The following is an 18,977-nucleotide window of genomic DNA, read 5'->3' as shown; positions in this document are numbered from 1 at the left end:
GCAAAAAGATATTTATTTTTATATAATCAAAAATAAAATGAGTAAAGAAAGAAACCATAAAGATCTTTGAGAAATCATCATCAACAACAAAAAAACCCAACTCCAAACCCACTTCTAAAATAGGAGGATTCTCTAGAGAGAACACTGGAAGTCAAGGAACTTGTAAGATAGAAAAACAAAAGGCAAATGGCAGAAAAACCCTCATGAGGGTCAGAGTTCATTACAGCTTCTGCAGTGTCAGAAGGGAGAGTCACACAAGGGTTGGATCAATTAAGAGGATCAAAAGAGGATTCACTGTCAGTGAGATGAGAAATAAAGAGAGCAAGATGAATAAACAGACAGGAAAAAGATGAAAAACACTGTAAAAGGACACAGTTCAGAGGGGAGAAAGGGGCTGCTCTCTGTCCAACAAAAATGTGCTGCAAGTAATGTGAAGACTCCTGAGTTATTACTGAAGGAAAAGTGAATTTTTCCCATGTGCTACATATTATGAATCAGATACTTGATGCTATTTAAGTCCTTCAGTGGAGAACAAACACTAATCCATATCACACTGACACTTCAATGTTTTTCATGAATGGCAGCACTCAAATCAAGAAAAGTGGCCCGCAGCATTTGTCTTCTACTCTTGAGGAAACCTCAAGAAACAACTTTGCTGTAAACTATAATATGCAAATGTCTAATATCAGTGAAAGATATTTCTATGTATCTATGGAAGCTTGTTACTTTTTTGCTACAAGATTTTGTGCAATTTCTTTGATAGATTACTTTGCCTCTGTGTGTTGCTATTAAGACAAAGTCTGGTGACAAGGAATGAGATTTAAATGAGACTGTGAAGTTTTTTAAAGTGATTTTGTGAAGGGACACCTATGCTTCCACAACAAGAGCTGCCCCATCACCAACATCACCTGTGTGGTGGAAAAAGTAAAAAGATTCCCAGAGAGCTGATAGCTGACAGGCAATGTAAATGACAATTTCAGTCTTGTGTTGAAAGGAAAATTGAACAAGAATAGTGAGTGGCGCTTTCTTAATTAGATTTTAAAGATATTTATCACACTGCCACTCAAGTAAGGATTTGCATTTTAATATTTTTCTGACCATTCCAGTCAGTTCTTTCATGACACTAATGAATGAATACAATGCTGCTTTGTGTTCCAAAACCAGTTAACTCTTTGCATTTTATTGCACATTTTAATTACTATCTTATTTATCTATATATGTAGACAGGCCCTTTTTTGACTCTCTGGTGATTTAAAAGAAAAAATTACACTAAATAAATTACCTGAGTCTAAAATTCCTAGTCAACTTCAAAAGCCTCCTATAGTATTCTTCCTGTCACTTAGCACAATAATACTATTTTTCAGAATGTGAAAAAGCTAGCAAGGCATCTCCACTTTTAAATTCATGTTACTAAAATAGGATTTATTGCTCATCACTTTGCTGCTACTTAGCATTCAATCTGACAATCTGGTCACCTCACCTAATTTTGGATCACTGCAACCAACGTGCTGGTCTTTATGTAAGTGAGTTACCAGCCTATACTTATCTGCTTCTTAACTTTGTTAGAGGTGTTTAGGATGAGAAGAGCTATGCTTGTTCCTCTTTTGATGAGAGCGACTCGCTGAGGTCAGCTCAGCTGGAGGCATCTACACAGTATAGCATACATGTACATCTTGTCATCACCATCTTCAGAGTTTGCTAAAAAACCAAGGTGTTAGGAGTCCTGATGGCACCAAAAAGCCTCACTGGCCCTGCCCAGCCCTCAGGTAGATCCTCATCTGTGCACCCTGCCCACGGACCAGGATTCCCATTTCAGCTCAGCCCAAGGCCACCAGTCCCTGCCTGAGGGGTGCAGCAGTGCCAGTTCCCAGCCCTGTCTCTGGATGTCTCCAGGCTACAGCCTTCCTTCTAGCTCAGTCTGCGCTCTCATCTCCTCCTGCTCCTTACTGCACTCCCTGGGTAGATCCTGAACTTGACTCACCACTTTGCCAGGACTGGGGCTACTGTGGAGTCTGTTACCAGCACCCAGCTCTGCTCTTTCTGCTCAGGTGCTGGAAGACATTGCTCTGTCAGTAAAGTCCCTGTCAGTGCAGGGATCACTCACAGTTCTGTTGGACTGACCTTCAGGATTCAGTGTCACCCACTTAGAAAGCTGAACTTGTCTCTCCAGTGTTTTCTCGTCTACCCTCAATTTTGTTTTTAAGATATCTGTCTACAAGGCATTGTTGCTCATGAAAATCACTGTGTTCATCCGTAGGGTGCTAAAAATTTCCTCCTCTCAAGCACATGTAAAACCCATAAATATCACTGACGTGGCCATGGCCAGAAAATAGAGAGGTTTGCCTTCCTTGCTGATATATATGTTACTTCTGCATACTTTTTTAAAATGAGCCTTACTTATCCTTAATGGTCATTCAATGACCTTTGAAATGCAGTCACTAACTACAGCACATCTACATCAACACTGCTTATGAGATGCTGCATCTTGCTCATATAAATGTACAGTTGCTTATGTTCCAGTTGTACAAAATAGGGACAAAATCTCATTTCTGGTATTTCTAGTGAATTTTCTTTTTGTAATCTAATTCATCCCCTGCCACTGCACAATTGTTCTCCACAATGTATTTTCTAAGAGCTCTCCTGATGTATGGTGTCTTCTGCTGTAACTTTTGTGCTACTATCATTCATTTCCTTTATTGCAGAAGACAAAGACATTTTATTGGCATACTCCTTTCACTTGGTGTTTTATCTACTAACTTTCTCAAATACAAATCCTTCACAAACTTTTTCTGGAGTTTAAATAAGGATTTTGGGACAGATGACTGTCTCACAGTTCATTTGGCCTGCCCCATCCCTCAATTACCTTTTGCATTGTCTATTCTAAATTCCATTTCCACACCTTTTGTAGAGTTGTGGTGCACTGAAGTGAATGTTAAAATCCCTGTGAATTTGCTGATTATTTAATCTTGTTTGCCTTCAGTTCAACAAAGTAGTCCTACATTAGCTTAAAATAATAACTCCATGCTTAAATTTAGCAAAGTACAATGTATTCTATGACTGAAGATGCTGTGTGCTTAACTAATTGCTTAAGCAAGGATCTGCATATGCTGCTCAACTTCCATCAAATCTCCTACTTCAAACAATTTATGAAAAATAATGAGTAAATTATTTTTTGGCCACCTGTGCTATTGCTTAATAAAACAGTTAATAAAAACTGTTTTATTTCTTTGCAACACTGATATATATTATTGGATATACTGTGAGGAATTAATTTAATGTTGTCTCAAGGCCTATAGGAAGAAGCTACCTGAATCAAGTTTCACCAACTCTAACTGTCCTGTTCACTGGACAACTAACTCTGCCTTGTAGAAAAATCAGTATTCAGCTTACCTCCCTGAAGATTAAACCCATGTCTGCTGAGCAACAGCCTCTCCCTCCGAACATCCTCAGTTACTCAGCATCTCAGTGGTAACATCTTGTTGCCTTTTCTTCTAATGGCTTGTACATGTATATGTGGAATACTACTTAATATAGCCAGGTAAATCCAGGTGCTTTTGACCTGTGTGATGCAGGGACCTGGGTGCAGCATTTGAACAAAACCTTCCCAGCTCTTGGGTCTTCTGGAGAGATTCATCAGCATAGGATAATCCTACACAATGCCCACTATGCTGAGCTGGTATGTAATCAGCTATGGAGTGAGTTCATCTCAAATTGGAAGAATGCAGCAATGAACCTATGGAACTCCAGCCACTGTTCTTCATTCTCTGAGCTATATTTTCTTACAGATTGTTGTGTAAGAAATACAAGAGTGCTAGAACTTCAGTCAGTGTCACAAAGGGCCAAGGGTCTTGATGATACCTGAGTGGCAAAAGGAATAGTGGTGGAGTTTTTTTCTCTCCGGTTTCTGTAGCACAGTAGGTAGACCACTGCTGTGAATGAGGGGGTAGAAAATGTGTTTGTTGCCTTTGGCTTGATCTTTTATTTTTTACTAACAATACAATTCAATTTAATAATTCTAACAAGCCTCAAAGTATCTTTGAAGAGGGCACTTACCTCATAAACTCAATCTAACACCTATTATTACTTCTTGCAGCACAATGAGGTTCAAGATATGTTAAGACAATTACAAAGACAAGTTAAAAAAAGAAACCTTTATCCTTGAGCATAAAATACACCTTTTACTGGTGTAAGAGTATGTTTCCATACATTATGGTTTCCTTTAAGGACTCTAACCTCTTATTTTAAGAAGTGATATAAATAAATAGAATATAAAACTGTTTGCAGTCTGAAGTCATTCAGTTACACATTGTACCTTCTCAGACCAACTCAAAGTGCTTTTGGCACTACATGACAGATATAAATTTTATATATGCCCTTCCTCCTCACTGCAGTTAAGAGTAATGACATGATATTGTGAAACAGAAACATCTGCATACTGGTAGTTTTTTCTGGACTGTTGAATCTTACATTAAATTTTTAATTCATAGTTCTGCAAACTCAGCCTCCATCTCTCAATTTTAGCTGGTTTCTTTGTCAAAATACTCCCTATAAAATCTGTGACAATAGTAATGGCAACAGGAAAGACTAGGAAATGTCTTTCTATTTTATTCACTACCCTGGCCCCTTCTAAGCATTTTTATGTTGTTCTTCACAAAGCAAATAATCTTACACATATTCCTCATCCATTGCAATGGAAAAGAAAATGGATTACATTAATTATTTTCAGCTGTAAACCAGGTTTAGTTTAGCATTCAGCACTAATCCTTCCTTCATACTATAGTGCACTGCACACTGACAGACATTTACCTCTATTTCATCTTGTGATTAATTAAAACACACTTTCTATAACATTTCCAAAGAAGTCTCTAACTAGCTGTCATTTACCCTGAACATGTCCAAGATTTAAGTCTCTCTTAAACTTTTTATTGATACCCAGAGGGAATTCTTAACTGGGGTCTTGGCAATTAGACTCTGAAGACAAAAAAAGGAACCTGAAATTCAATTAGGAATTCAGTTAGGAAGTCTACCAACCAAAATGCACTCAAGTGATAGTCAGACCAGGCAGATGAACCTGCCAAACAATTTACCTGTCATCCAGATCTTCACCCTCGCTTTGAAAGCTTTGCCTGTCCTGCTGAATCTCATAGATCTGTCTAGTTTTAACTTCAGAACTTTGGATCACTAGTCACCTATCAAATATAAAAAGACCAAAACTTTAAGCATAAAAAAGGTCCTCTGCTTCCACAGCTAGCTCTGCAAGAGCAGATCAAAATTTACAGGAGGAGTAAGATACCCATATACGGACATATTACACTGCTGTACAGATGTCCAAGAATGCAGATAGTTTAAGCCTTCCTAAAGCTTCTCCTCTCCATCCCTGAGACACAATGTGTCCTCACAAAGCTTTTTCAAGTATGTAGAAACTGAAATGCAAAATCTAACAATACAGCACGGCAAAAAAAACCCCAAAAAACTGAGGTCAATTTGGTCTGCAAAGAGAACAAATTGCTTGAAATTAGTTAGAAACTACCAAATATCATAGGAACTGTTCTTGTGAGTCCAGGCAGAGATTGCATTGGCAGGCTCAGCCAAGCTCTTAAGTTTCACATGTTAATGGAGTAGAAATCTGTTTCTGAGTTCTCTATGCCATGGTAATAACACAGACTTATCAAGATTGAGATGTAGACATTGTCCTTGTAATCACTTGCACCCATCTTCGTTTCAAAAATACCCACTAATGGAATAATACTTTAAAACATTCTAATAATTTATACTTAATTTTCTTGATTAAGAGATAAAAATTTGTAACTTGTTCACATTTAAGCTGTGTTAAGAGAGTAATGTTGATTTTTTCATATTTTCTATCTTCGAAATACAAACACTTCCCATGGATTAAATGCTTTGAAAGATATGTATTAAAAATTATTTTCTGAAGTACAAGTGGAACGTTTACTCTTTTTAGTTCCACCTGCTGTGTGCTAAACATTCAACTATACTTCTCTGATCTTAGTTCAGGGTTACTGTTTTGGTTTGGCTTGGCTTGGCTAATTCTTTTCAAAAATTGGTATGTCATCACCATTTAAAGCCATTGGTAGATATGAAACACTTTCAATATGAAGACCACAAATATTTTGGCAATATAAAAGGGGGGGGGCGTGGAGGGGAATGAGGCCTTTGATTATTATCAGGAGGCTTTGTATCATCAATTTAGTACCATGTTCCCAAACCCAGTTAAAGCATTTCTCAGCAGCTTTTTCTTGATTATTATGGCCTCTTTCTAAATAGCAGTATGGTTTTCTAAGCCAGCCTTCTGTTGTCACAACACAGCTCTGGTATTTGGTGTTACTCAGCATTCTTGAAATCACCAGAACCTTTAAATGACCCAACAGCTCCACTAGAGCAGAGCTGAATGAACTGAAGCATATGAGGAAACAACCTGTACTCTTGTACAATTTTTTGCAATTCCCAGTTGCTCTTCTACCCACAGACTGATTATGTTTCCATTGACCGCGAAACTGAACTGGGACATTTGTGTTCAGTTCTTACTCTTGTGCTAAGATAAGCTCATTAATGAACTTTGCAATACTTCCTGGAAAAAAACTGAAAACTGTCAAAGTATAATATCTAATAGAATTTAGTTGCAAAAGAATTGGTAATTTTTGCTAATTTTGAAAAATTCAAATGCCATAATACAAATATTTCAAGTATCATAATTCATGCTTTAAACAGATTTAATTTTATTATAAACCCTATTTAAAGTCACATAATGTATTTTCTGCCACTAAAGAATGCATCAGATTATTAATATTTTCCTTACTCAAAACATAAAATTAGAGAATGAAAAATAAAATAAAATGTATGAAGTTCTAAAGTTTTCCTTCAAAGTTTAATACTGACCATTGCAAACAAGACTCAAAAAAAAAATTACATGTCTCTGTATTTGTTTTGAAAAAAAGTCAGTTATATAAAACCTCAGTTTCATCGTGACATAATAGCTGCATTTCTCTCTCTCTTATTTTCCTGATTGTACCTTTGGTCTTCTTATTCTGATCAGCTCTGTTAGGATAAAAGCTTCCATATGATATAAAGGTCTTTTAGGAAATTTCCAACTTTAATGCAAAACTTCCCTCTCACAGCATAACTCCACTTCTGTGAAACCTGTATTTGTCCTCATACTTTCACATAAGCTCATGCCTTCACAGCATACATACAAATAGTCCTCACTGAAGAAACTGATTTTGTCTAGAAAAAATGATAAGTTTTATTTAATTTCTGGAGTTCTTGTAAGTTGCTTTTTGAAATGTGACCTGAATGTTCAAGAGCTCCAGTTGTTTCTGAATCATAAAGGTATGTGGTCTTAGGGCCTCTGGCTACAGCTGAAAATTGGTTTTAGTAACAATTACATTGTTTTTCGGAGTCAAAAAACCATTGTCAACTAAAAATACTACAAGCAATCCACCATTCAGTATTATAGAGCTATCAGTGTCATCCTCTACGGGTGTAAGTCAAAAATCTTAAAATTTTATATAATATTTATGAATCATAATTATTTTTGAGTGTTAGGCTTTGAGAAATCAGATACTAAAACTATGATCTCATATAGAGCACCTGATGCATATATATACTAATAAAGGAATTGTTTTAGCTTGTAATTTAGATATGTTGCATAAAACAGAGAGCGATATCCTACCGCACAGCAAATTCCATTTTTTATCAGTAGATAAGAATTGAATTTTTCCATAAAACAACAATGTCTGAGACAGAAAGGTAACAGATGATAAAAGCAAACAGCAATGTAGTTGCAACAAAATCCCATTTGCTAGACTGGGACAATTTGAGAGATGAAGAAGTAGAGAAAGTTCATGAAAGTGCCTCCATGACCAGCTGTGGGATAAAGTGGACTTAGACCCTGATGGAACTAAAAGATTTGCAGTTCTAAGGCACCATGGTCATGAAGAACTAATGAATCCTAATTTCAGTGTTTCCCAGAGCATCCTAGAATGCTCTAAAAGTGCATTCAAAAGAAATTCCAGAGTTTTGAGAAAACATTTTCAGAGAATAAGTAATTTTTTCACTCAGGTAGATTTATTTACTCATACTTTCTTGTCTAATATTTCAGTCTTGTATTTTCATACTGCTAAAGTCAAAATCTTCATTAAATCATTTATACTTTGTTATTACCTCTCACTAATTAGCTTTATGTTTATGTATCATAGTACTGTTTTAGCAGCTTCACCAAGTGATTAATTAACAATGTTGGCTTTTGGAAGATAATAAAGTATTTGAAGCTTGGCATTGGATAGGAATGGGAGGGGAACTTTGATAAAAAACCCACCAAACAACCAACCCACAACAACAACAACAAAACAAAAACAAGCAAACAAAAAACCAAGTTCATGTGAATCAACTAAAACCTTTCAAAATTTCAATTCTGCAAAGAGCTAGAGTAGAAAATTCAAAGTGCAATTATCAACAACACAGTAACCAAGGTATTGCTTTTGAGTCTACACTATAAAGCTTTGTGGCTAAGTAGTTTTTCTGTCAAGGATATGAACTAATGCTAAGGTAACTATAAGCTTTTAAGACTGAGATTCAGTCTCTATTTGTCACCAAACAGGACCATACAGAAAGATAACACTTTCAGACTGATTAACTGCCTTTAAATATCCTATGGCATTGAAGAGAGTCCAGATAATATAATTAAATTAATCTTGAAGACTCTATGGAGTCTTGAAGACTCTACTCACTGAGCAAGTGAGATGATTGAGTATCTTGCTTCTGTGATATAATACCATTTAAAAGTTAATGTTCAACAGACAGATAACAGGCTGTACATGAAAAATTAGCACACACTTGGTAATGACAAAATTATCTTAAGGATGACTAATATTTCTTAATACTAAAAGGGTCACCCTTTCTTTATTGCATTAGTGCTAATTCAAAGAACTAAATTTTCATTATCTTTATTGAGGTTTTATAGTCTTGTTGACTTTTAATGTTGTGAGTGAGCCATGATTTCTAACTTCCTCCTTGTACTGTGAATGCTAGAAACCTACTTTGCTTTAAAATGTCAGTCTTGAAGAGGACTGAGTAATTGAGTCTCAGAAATGTTCACCTTACAGACCTACAACCATGAGGCCATAAAATTCTCCTGAATACGAGTGAACTGCATCTGAAGAATTATTTTCAATAAATTTGGGGTTAAAACTTTGAATAAATGTGAAAAATGTCACAATGTGCAGGAACCTATTTTATACTATTTCACCTAATTTGCTTTTCTACTAGGAGGTAATTGAAAGAACTATGATAAAAAACTACAAGTGAAATGTAGTCTCCTTCAGTTTCAAAAAGCTTTCATACAAATCCACTACAAAATTTCTCTACTAAGGATGACACAACAAGTAACAAGTTATAGAAATCTGTTTGGTGTTTTGCTGTGTTTTTTTTTTTCCCTTACTTTTAGTTTTAAGAAACTGTAAATGCCTTAAGAAAAGATACTTGAAAAATTCAATGTGTAACATACCCTCTGATATTTTGAGACCACATAAAATGGTCTGAAAGGAACAAAAAGACCACTCTTTGTATGAGATGTGAGCTTTTCTCAGGTTGATAACAGTTTCACTGATTACTGAGTAATTCTGCTTGTGTTTTCTGTCCAAAGTACTGAGCAGAACTTAAATTTAGAAGCAATTACATGAGTACAGAGTGCACATCATCCACAGATTGCACACTGGCCTCCACCATAGTATTGCCCAAGTGCACCGAGCCTGCAAATATTCACTGCTTTCTTCTACATTTATTTCTTCTGCCTTTCATGTCATACTGAGAAGTCACCTCACTATTGACAGTCAAGTTTCCAGGGAATTTCTCTAATAAACATATGGTTTGTTTTATTTTCTAGGAGTAATAATATGAGGTTAGAGGATGCTCCAGAATACTCCACGTGGGTTGTGCATGCATTAACTACTTCCCTTGAAGAACATTGCCTAAGACAACATATGCCATTTGAATCCGACTTTAAAATTAGGATGAATCAGCGCTATGTTCTGAATGTAACATGCAAAATGCTGCAGGCTCAAATCCAACATTGAGCTAAAGATATTTTTGGAAGTGTATTGCTCCAGATATTGTTAAACACTCACTTTTAATGTAACTTGGAATGCTGAAATTAGTTTTTCAAAGTTGCAGAGCATTTTTACCTAGTCTTTTATGTGGTTGTTGTTTTCACTACTGATAAATTTATAAATAAATAAAAATATATCAGACAGTTGCTCTAACTCAGATACCTTTTTGTATTTAAGTGTTAGCTGTGGGGTATACAGAAAAAATCCATTAAAATTTAACTTTTGTACACATCACAAATGCACGACAAAATATTTGACAGCAAACCATTAAAGCTGAGGTTTAAATAGCACTGAATTATCTACTTTAAATGCTTTTGCCATTATAGGATCATTGAAACCTGTCTACCTCTTTTAGTGTTCACTAAAAACATTACTAATTTAGGTCAAGATATTTTGAACTCAATAGACCAGTATGTTACATTTTCTACTTTTATATGAAGAAAAAGCATTCTGATATGATCACTGAAAGTCTGTGTGTATAATGCCACTGTCAAGGGACATTTACCATGGTCCTTCACTGGGGGAACAGCCCTCTAAGACAAAAATGTCTCTGAATCAATTTTACTACAATTAAAGAAAAAGTCTATTCTTTCTAGCTGGGAATCTAGAATTTTTTGCAACAACAGGAAAGTTTTACTCCTTTAAATGTTTATTTCTATTTTATCCTTTCTCATCTGTTATCTTCTGAGATAAGATACAAGGTTGGTGTGATAAAAGATTGGATTAAAAAAAAGATGCTTCTTTGTAAGGAAACAAAATGTTTCCTTGACAGCAGTGGAAGCCACATGGTAGTATCTCTCCTTGAAGATGTTTTGCAAAACAAGAAATTTCTGGATCAAGCTTCTATTACGTATTCCTTCATTTGTACTGTTAAGCAATGAAAGCAACTGTAACTGTTGGCATTCTCAGGGTCAATGTGAGCTTTACTAATCTGTAACATCTTCCAAGTCCTTCATTCCCCACAGAGAAGGCAAATAAACCAAAAATGGAAAAGCTCCTCAGAGAAGCAAGTAATAAGAATAGGAAGAAGTTAGGCAAGGGTATGGGTTCTGCCAATGGGTCTTCTGTGTATGACAAGCACTTCCCACATCTTACAAATGAAGATGCTGTAGCATTTTTCAACACTATGGTAAAGAACACACTGAAAATTTTCCTCTGTTATTACTAAGAAAGTAATAAAAAAGAAGCTTATGAGGCTTTAAAGAATGCATGATTTGAAATTTCTTGTTTATATTCAGAAAGTGGAAGCAATATTAAGACAGATCTTTAAAATATCAAGTACTTAGGAAAAACTCTAATACTTTCCAATTCAGAGCAAAGAGAAGTGTTCATTTACTTAGTGAATGTCTGCATAATTATATTTCTTAGCTGCACTAAGAGGACCAAACAAGGAAGGACAGGCATTTTCAAGTGTTTTTTCACCACATAACACTCTCAAATTTCCCTTATATACACATTAATGCTAGACTGTGTATATACACATTATATACACACTGTTTGCTAGAGACAACCACTAGATTCACCTATCCTCACAATGAGAACCAGACTGCAAAAAAACACATTTCAAGCTGGTTCCAGAACTTTTTAGAAGTTTTCCAGTTTCTGTTACTTGTCTAAACTCCAACTCCTGTGTTTTTTGTCAGAGTATAATATTGTGCTCACAAGACAGTGCTTTCATCATATGAATTCATTTTACAGTTTTAAACTATTAACACTGAATGTGAAGTTACAAAAAAATTAAGCTAAGAATGGCACTATAAATAATGTAAGCCCCCTTAATTTATAAGGTAACCCTTACTACCCTTTAAGGCATGAATAACATTGGGCTTTTGAGAGGTAAGGAAAAGTGGAAGGTATTCCTCATGTCTAATTCCTTCAAAACCAGGTCCATTTTAACTCAATTTCACAAGAAAGGTTGTGCTTTTCCAAACCAGAAATTGTTACAAAATGACGCTTCTGAGAAGATTTTTTTATGTTTTGTCCTCTCTTTATTATGACTCCAATGTGTTTAGTCAAACTAAATCTGGAGGAACCTCGTAAAAAACCCAAAACACTATTCTGGTAAATTTATTCTATATATTCAGCCTGAAAACTGCAAACCAAAATATTTCTCTATCATTTACTTTTTATTTGTTTGTCACCTTCAATTTTTACAGCTGAAAATGTAGAAAAATGACTAGGAAGCGCATATAATCCCTAGCCATAAAACAAAATATGTCTCATTAAATACTGTTGGATGCTGGAGAATATAGCAACAGCCAGGAATCAGAATAGCTTTGAATTCATTGATACTACAGAGAAAATCCCTCACTGGTGAATTTGGCTGAAATAATTTCAGAAATTGAGGTAGTTCACAACATTAAAGAAGATCAATATAAACAATAATTGAAATGTATCTTATTTGTTAATTGAAGCAAAGTGGGAAACTTCTATATAAAGCTTCTCAGTGAATTTCTACTGTCATTAAAAGTCTTTATATTTGCACAATTAGGTAGTTTGGCATTGCAGTGTAGTCTGCTTCAATGGAACTTCCCATAGAAAATCTCCTTGTCTTTTGTTTACTGAATGACATACTACACTGAAGAACTAAATCCATTTTGAAATAGGAAAAGTGAAGTGCTGCTAGTAAAGTCACTCTAGCATTCATCAGAAACATTATTATATTTTTATCAGTAGTAGGAAAATACTGTGAAGATCATTATTTCTTTATACTGCAGACTGCATTGCATTATATTTCTCAATATTTATTACACAGCATTACAATATATTTTCTCCTTATCAAATCAAAATTTTGCACATAAGCAGTGCAACTTGAAAGATGAAGTTCACTCAACTATAGATTTGCTGTGTATCTGATTAATCCTCTCCTTATAATTAAGTTGTCATAGCAATGCATTTTTAGTAGTACTGATTCATATGCCAGTAATATTCTGGAGACAGTGCTCTTGGTAGCTTTTTAGCACTCAGTTATGTTAAATTATAAAGTTATCAAATACAAAAGTACTGGTCAACTTGCTCAAGTAGAAGAACATGTGATCAGACTTGAAACAGGCCAAAGTATCATCTGGCATACATCACAGAAAGCAACACAAAATTTTGGGTGGCTCAGCTCAAGAAAGTAAAGGCAGATCCTACATCTGTTTTATTTTCAATATAAATGCTTAATGATTAAAAGAAAATACTCAATACTTTAAAAAAACAAGGTGATTACACCCTACTAGGAAGAAAGAGAATGTAGTGGTTTTTTTTCTAAAGGTGTTGCTTTCCTATATTGGTACTTCTGTGGTATACCAGGCAGCTGTGCAGAAAACGTATTGATAATGGGAAATCACTTTACTTTTTTACATGTCTTTCCCTCTGTATTTTTGACAGATACATTACATTACAAACATTTATAAGCTTTCAAAACAACAGAAAATCATCCTTCAAGGACTAGGACTGTATATCTTGGCTGCTTCCAAGGCAATTACAGCAAGTTGGACTCAATGATCCTTCCATTGATTGGAAGGATGTGGTTCCTTTCCAACTAAGCTTATTCTGTAACTCTGTGATTCTGTGAAGTATCAGCATGCACAAGTCTGTGAAAGCAAAAAAAAATTTGCCTGATATTTCATTCATTTTTTAAAATTCAGAATGTGAAGGATTATGTGCATTATTTTCTAGCATGAGGTAAAATGTGAGTCAAAGTGACATGAAGAAAAAATGGTGTTAGCTTATTTCTGTGGCAGAGAAAGAAAAAGAAAAGAGAAAAAAATCCAAGGGATTATTTTCCTCACGACTCTCTAGAAAACACAAGTTTTTAATTCTGCAGACTTTTTTGAGAAGATCATTGCATAGCACACATCCTCTAAAAGCTCCTTCAAAGGACTGATCAAGGGGAAAGTACATTGTGAATGCAATAACTGGCCTAACTAATATAACTTAATGAAGATGTGTATTGATTTGGTTATGAGGAATTCTTAGCCTCTAAATGTATAAATGCAAAATGGTAATTGTTCACTCTGAAGTTTCTGACCTTCCCTGAATGATGTGAGAAACCTGCCTGCTTAACTCAGACTAGAATCTTGCAAGTAAAGGAAAGATGTGCAACTACCAAAAATTTAACATACACTACATTTTCCTTTTCATATATATATATAAGAGTCAAAAATTAAACCAAAAAAAGGGGATCTGGACTGAAGCATGGTGAAAATCTAATGGAGTTGAGAATCTAATGGACAAAGATGAAGTTACTAAGGGAAGTATGGGGTGATGGAGTTAAAAAGGGACCAAATAGGCAGAATTTGGCTGAGGATTTTCTGAGGATCAAAGCTAATACTACACTTTGAGCATCTAGAAAAAATAGTGGAATAAGCAAGCTGTCACTGATATGCAAATTGAGACTTCCCAGAAAATAAATATAGTAAGAAATCTCATGACAGATGCAATAGTAAGTGCATACACACAGTATATGTACCATTACCTTGTACCTTAATCAATAAACACATACGTCACATTTTCCTTAACTGTTGTAAGCTTTCTCTTCTAAGCTGTTGTTGCTTTATTCTTCAAAAATTGCATCTTTGAAATTAACATAAATGACATGTTTAATGAAGGAATGAGCAGTCTAGTTGGACATTTGGGTTAGGGCCCATTATCAGAGAAGTGCAGAAGGTGCTGAAGTGTGTGAAGCCCTCACAGAGGACTGGTACATAAGACAATAGAGAGGAATACCTGGCTCTTATCTACTCTCACTACAATGTAAGCTAACAAGGCAGAATATCAAAAGACCTTTGTGCTTGTTTTGTGTGAAATAGAGCCAATTTACTTCACAGCAGCTAATATGGGGCTGTGTTTTGCATTTGTGCTGAAAACAGTGTTGTTAACATGGATGTTTTATTTATTACTGAGCAGACAAGGCTCTTCTGCCTCTTGCCCCACCCCACCAGTGAGTAGGCTGGGGATGCACAAGGAGCACTTGGTGGGAGCACTGCTGGGACAGCTGACCCCAACTGACCCAAGGCATATCCAAGAACAAATGACAGCATGTTCAGCATGGAAAGCTGCAGAAATAAGAAGAAAGGAAGGATATTCAGGGATGACACGTGTTTTCCCAAGTCACCACTATGTGTGATGGAGCCCAGCTTTCCTGGAGATGGTTGAACACCTGCCTGGTAATGGGAAATGATAAATTAATTCCTTATTTTGCTTAGCTGACAAGTGTGGCTTTTGTTTTATCTGTTAAAATGTCTTTATCTCAGCTAATGAGTCTTCTCACTTCTACCCTTCCAGTTCTCTTCCCCATCACAGAAAGAGACACAGAATGGCTCTGTCAGTCTTAGTTGCTGTCTGGAATTGAACCACAACAACCTTCTGTACAAAAGCCAGCCCATGGTTATGAAAATGTCATCACCAGGTTCTGAGTGGGCTTTATCATTTGAATGCCTTGGAGAAAGGATGAATCACACTCTACATTGCTGTTACTCATCAAGTTAATGCAGTAGACTAGTCCCCCACTGTTGCTCATATTCATTTCCCATCACATTCCCCTTCAGTGAATAATAAAGATGATCCTTTCCTCAGACAAGGGTTATATCATCTTGCAAAGGTATATGTTTGAGAAAAAACAGCTTCTTTGCCCACTTCTCTCATGATGCAGAATAACTTCATCCAACAGCAGATACAAAATGGTTCTAGATCTGATTGTTTGGTTCTTCCCTATGATTATTTATCAAATGCAAGACATAGAGGCACAGTAATGGTAAATAAATATTATATGTAATATTTCCTTTCTCCTAGTTTAAAGTCCGAGACAGGTAGAGAGTCAGCCTACAGATGACCAAGAAGACAGAGTTTCCAAGTACTTTAAGTTTGCATATTAACTATTAAACAAGTCCTTTCCCCCAACACTTAAATAAAAAAAAAAAACTTAAAAATTCTACACCAACGCTTGTTTTGGATCATTATTTTGAAGCTGTAACACAAGTCATCACTTTCAATGTCAACTGAGGTGGGACAAAATGTGCGTTTAATTTCATTCAGCACAGAGATTTTTATAGAAAGGGATATATGCCTTGGTTAATGTGGAAGGTGCTACTAGAAACAGTGAGCTGTTAGTTTAAAAAGAGCATATCAGTGAGAAATGCTTTTTTCCTTGGCCTACAAAGTAGAATTATGTCATTCATAAAAAGCATGAAAAGGGACTCTATAATACTATATTCATTTATTGGATAATTATGACTTTGACTCAGGGATTCCTCTACGTGTTGTTATCTGACTAACAAAAATGGCCAGGCTGACATCATACTTTTGCTGTTATTCAGCAAACCATCCTATTACCTGTGCATTTTTAGGACAATGTAAGTGTCAACCTTGACTACTTCATTCTGTTACACAGACTCTCTCTCATGAAGGTTTTTAAAAAAGGACATTTTCAGATACCATAGATCTCAGTATTGCATTCATATTCAACATTAATACATAACAAAAAAATAATGACAAACAGTAAAATGGTGAATAGGAATGTAACAGCAAAGACAAAAGTGAAAGAGATGGAAAAAGGCTAGATATTTTAAACAACTTTTTTGTTACTATAGCCTAAGGCTTCCTCCTGGTTCTTTTCAAGCTGCAATAAAAATTATATTAAATATTTAAAATGTGAACAGGCAAGTTTACTTACTGTTTCCTGGATGCCAGCGTACTGCATTTAAATATGCATTGCAGTAGTGAAAGAGAAATTCATGCTTAGATTGAGTAATTTCTCCTTGAACTAAAGGTAGCAGATCATGTCCATCAATAATCCTGAGTAAGAAAGAATTTAAAAATCAATAAAATAACTCAAATCTCACTTTTCTATAAGATATGATAATTCTGCTCATCTGCTGCTTAAAAAAACCCAAGTCTGAATGGCCACCTCCAATTGGTCAATTGGAGAAAAACCTTCAGGCGCTCTTCCCTTTGATGTTTACATTACCTAAGGAAACAATTTTACATTTTGCCATTATGAATAGTTCTCTGAAGTCTTTTTTTTCACTTCTGAGAAAGTAAACAGACATAAGTGAATAAACTGCTACAACACAGTCCTTCACATTCAAGTTTTTGGGAGTAGTCTGGCTGAAGTAACCCTAAAACTAGAGAAAATATGTTGTTCTGTGCTAGCATCCCCAGTAGTAGTGGTAATTTCTCTGTTCAGTATATTCTGTATGCCAGAATTTAAGACAGAAGTGGTAATTTCAAATTTGAAAATTTACTGTTTAAATATGCATTTATCAAATACACACACACACACACACACACACACACACACACACACACACACATATATACGCATAAATATATATAAATTCTCTAAATGCTGCTGGACAATTTGATCATGCTTTGAAGGAGTCAGTCAATTTACATAAAAACTGACTTATAAAACAAGCAAGACTTTTAGCTGCTTCCCTATATTAAACCTTTGAATTGCTGACATCAGCTGGGGAGAAATCATAGTCTGCATTTTTGACCTTGTATGAATTACAAATTTTTCAGTAAGTCTTATCAGAAATTACTTTTTGCTGATATAAAAATCAGCATGTAATTCTTTCTCAAGCATTTTGAGCTACAAACCATAAAATTGTTTTGAAACTTATAAAAAGTTCTAAAAGGTCTATGTTGATTTTCATTACCTTTACATACATGATCATTTCATTACCATTACATAAAATATAGGGTAACTACTGTGGTGTAACTACTACAAGACAGGTACTAAGTTTACTTTTTTAAGTTGCATGTGATGATTGAATTCTTGCCAGCAATTGTATGCAACAAAGCCATTCAGAATAGGACTTTTCTCAAATGATGGGGAGGAAAACTTCCTGGATTTTGAAAGCTATCTTGTCTGATAACTGCCATCTGGGTGAATTCCTGTCTGTGGGGGTCTGTTAAAATAGAATCTTTCCCACTTTCAGTTTTTCATGTTCCCTTTCCTGAGTAACAGGCTGATCTTGCAAGCTGGCTCATTAACAGATGCATGTCTATTGAACACCTTCTGTTGATGGGGAAAAAGGTATCTCCAGAAAAAAAGTCTCCAGTACTCTAACATTGCTTCAGCTGCTGGATTCAGAGGAATTCATGAGACTTTGCTTTCCAATTACTAATTTATTTTCTTTAACTAGGAGCATCTCTTCCATTCCTTTTCAACTTGCTTTCTCACAGTGACAGAGTATTAATTATATTACCTTCTCTTATTTCTCAGGAAGAATTCAGTGGAGCTAAAAGAACCCAGCAGCTGGAACAAAAGTACTTCAAGCTATTCTATGACCTAAGATGAAACAGTACTTATGGCATCAGTCTAGCACAGAAGAATCACAGCGGAGCAACCTACAAGTGGAAGTTACACAACTATATTTGAATTTCTACAAAGGGGATCAAAGAAAACATCAGTACTTAGTATTCACTCAAGCAATATGAAAACAAAATGCGATAGATCTGCCACATAAAGAACAATCAGAACTTCTGAGGTTCGACAGAATTACTACTTGTAGAGCATCTCTCAGGTCCAACCTGACTAATTTTTAATGTCTTAGACTTGTCCTGCCCTGCCATTTCCTTCAAACACTCAATGAATAATCATTAGCAGAGTGACTCTGCTCACCAGTGGGCTTCCCCATGTGGACTCTTTATGCTTTATGCTCAAAAGCTGTTTGTGAGTCATCAATGTGTTCAAAGCACATGCATATCAACAGGTTTCTCCACTCACTGGATTTGGAGAGACACCATTTAGGCAGAGGCACCCTGCCACTGAAATCTCACAAACAAGATAAAGCCTGGGGATGTAGCAGTGTCAAGAAGGCATCTTATGAATTGTGGAAGTCCAGTGGCTTTTCTTATCAG

The 18,977-nt window shown here is 35.5% G+C and overlaps 1 protein-coding gene across 7 annotated transcripts in view; it reads right to left on the bottom strand.

The window, feature by feature from the left end:
• STS (steroid sulfatase) overlaps nt 1–18,977 on the bottom strand; it is a 106,517-nt gene that overhangs the window by 11,373 nt on the left and 76,167 nt on the right. For all 7 annotated transcript variants that reach the window (XM_059493573.1, XM_059493574.1, XM_059493571.1 and 4 more), the window contains one exon: nt 16,783–16,904. In XM_059493573.1, the coding sequence (XP_059349556.1) occupies nt 16,783–16,904 (122 nt within the window). The remainder of the gene's footprint in view (nt 1–16,782; nt 16,905–18,977) is intronic.

This window comes from Ammospiza nelsoni, chromosome 2 (assembly GCF_027579445.1).
Source record: "Ammospiza nelsoni isolate bAmmNel1 chromosome 2, bAmmNel1.pri, whole genome shotgun sequence".
Classification (NCBI taxonomy): domain Eukaryota; kingdom Metazoa; phylum Chordata; class Aves; order Passeriformes; family Passerellidae; genus Ammospiza; species Ammospiza nelsoni.
The sequence above is the reverse complement of the archived record's forward strand: the minus strand, read 5'-3'. Positions and strand labels throughout refer to the sequence as shown.